Genomic DNA, 2,307 nt, shown 5'->3' on the forward strand with positions numbered 1-2,307 from the left:
ACAGAGAAACCCTGTCTCAAAATCAAAATGAAACAAAACAAAACACCCCCCCAAAATAAACAACAGCAAGACAATAAAAATTAAATTGTAAAATGTCAAATCAAAAATTATTTCACAATGTACTAGTGTCTATCCTTTTCAATACTCTGATAGATTTGATCAAGTTACTTCATATATACATTTAGTGCTAGATTTGTTCCATTTATGAATAATTCTTGTAATATTTCAACATTCATAGTTTCTCCCATACAGAGTAAACATTTTATTACATATATTTTCATCCTATAGTTTTGTTATACATATATTTAATCTCATATCATCTTAGTAACTATGATATAATATTTACAATAAATATATTTAATCTTATAACAACTTTGTAATCATTACAGTATTTGATATTATATTTAAATTTATATCTAGCAACTATATTTGTATTATCTCAAACTAAGCTAATTCTAGTATTTCAAAGAAATGTTTGTCTTGGTTAATTCTTTTTCAAGGTGAGGTCAGATAATTTTGGAGTTATGAGTTTCCTAGGAATCATTCCCTTTAAAAATAGCAGTCATATCAGGCATGTTTTTCAGGTACCCAGAGGAGGTAACATATCTCGATCTTCATTCTCAACATGTTTCAGGTTCATCTATAAACTGCCATAATCTGATTATCTGTTCACTGTGTAATCAATCCTCTCAAGACATTAATATAATAATCCCTTATGGCACTATACTGTAACATGCAAAATTAATAACTAGTCTAATATTATTGGACCAAGGAAGAAATAAATATGTTGACGAACAACATTGAACTGTATATGAAAGAACATGGTATAGATAATCCTCCAGAAATAATTTTTATTTTTATTTTTTTTATTTTTTTGATATTTTTATTACAGAAATAATTTTTAAAATGTCACAAGGTGAAAGAAAAGATTTCTACAGGTCTATATCATTGGGTCTGAATAGACCTTGGTTTTCAATCCATAGAAGAGTGATTCAAGTGTATGATGACAGAAACCATGTGGGCAAGTACAGGCCTGAAGAAATAGAGAAGCTCAAGGGGCTGTGGCAGAAGCATGGCAATGACTGGATAACAATAGGAACCGCCATGGGAAGAAGTCCATCTTCGGTCAAAGACCGGTGTCGACTGATGAAGGATACTTGCAACACGGGGAAATGGACTGAAGAAGAACCGATTCTTGGCGATGTGGTTCATGAATTGACATGCACTGAGGTGGATGAGAAAGTTACCCACGGTGTGTGTTGGGCAACAGTGGCTCAAAGAGTGGGTACTCGCTCAGCAAAGCAGTGTCGTGCTAAATGGCTCAACTACTTGAACTGGAAACAGACTGGTGGTATTGAGTGGACAAGGAAAGATGAAGTCACTCTCATCCAAAGGCTAGCAGAGCTTGATGTATCTGACGAAAGTGAAATTCGCTGGGATGAATTAGCTAAAGGATGGGAAAGTGTTCGTTCACAATGGCTGCAAAGTAAACGGTGGGTCTTCAAAAGGCAAATTACAAATCACAAAAATTTTGCATTCCCAGTCCTAGTAAGATGTCATCAACAAGAATATGAAAGCCAGAATGCCAGCCTCAGGTTTTGGAAGAATACAACTGGATCTGAAATATCAGGCAGCAATCCTGATATCAGTGCTCAACAAGTCCCCTTTGAAGTCACAAGTATAGAAGATAATAACACATCTGTTTGTCCAGTTCCCATGACAGGATGGCAAATTTCATTCCAGCACGTCCCTAGGCCCTCAGCAGACCTACCTGCTGCGGTTGTTAACTCTGAAATCATAAACCTGCACCCTGGATCACAGTAAATATTTGAGATTCTCCCTTATTTCCATTTTTGTTTCATTCTCTCAACTTGCATCTATTTCCTTCAAACAAATTCAACTCATGGTCTTTTCTTAATTCTGACTACGTGTTCCACAGTAAGCCTGATAGCTGCTGCACCTGCTTCTCCTAACCCATCACATTTCGTTCTTTATTCTCCAAGCATCCTGTTGAGCACTCCTGTTGATTACACCTGAAATGTCATACAAAGAATTTCCTCTTGCTGAAAATCGCATTGCTTTTTTCCAGATCCCAAGCAGAATAGTGACATCTATACTTTTTTCTGATTTTCATGGACTACTGCCCATTCAAAGAAAAAAAAATTTCCCTGAAAGAATTTTTTAGCTAAGATGACTCTGCCATTATAAATTAATTATGATCTTATTCAGAGACCCAAACAGCAAAGAATTAATGAGTACAGCTAAAGTGTTTTTCAACACCAACCATAAGAATAAAAAAAAATCACT

The 2,307-nt window shown here is 35.2% G+C and overlaps 1 protein-coding gene across 1 annotated transcript in view; it reads left to right on the top strand.

Moving 5' to 3' along the window:
* Positions 1-1,824, top strand: part of LOC110286372 (cyclin-D-binding Myb-like transcription factor 1) — a 6,607-nt gene extending 4,783 nt beyond the window's left edge. The window contains exons 4-5 of the mRNA XM_021152750.1: positions 762-837; positions 888-1,824. Coding sequence (XP_021008409.1) covers positions 762-837; positions 888-1,824 — 1,013 coding nt within the window. The remainder of the gene's footprint in view (positions 1-761; positions 838-887) is intronic.
* Positions 1,825-2,307: the final 483 nt, after the last annotated feature.

The sequence above is a fragment of the Mus caroli genome, chromosome X, assembly GCF_900094665.2.
Source record: "Mus caroli chromosome X, CAROLI_EIJ_v1.1, whole genome shotgun sequence".
NCBI lineage: Eukaryota > Metazoa > Chordata > Mammalia > Rodentia > Muridae > Mus > Mus caroli.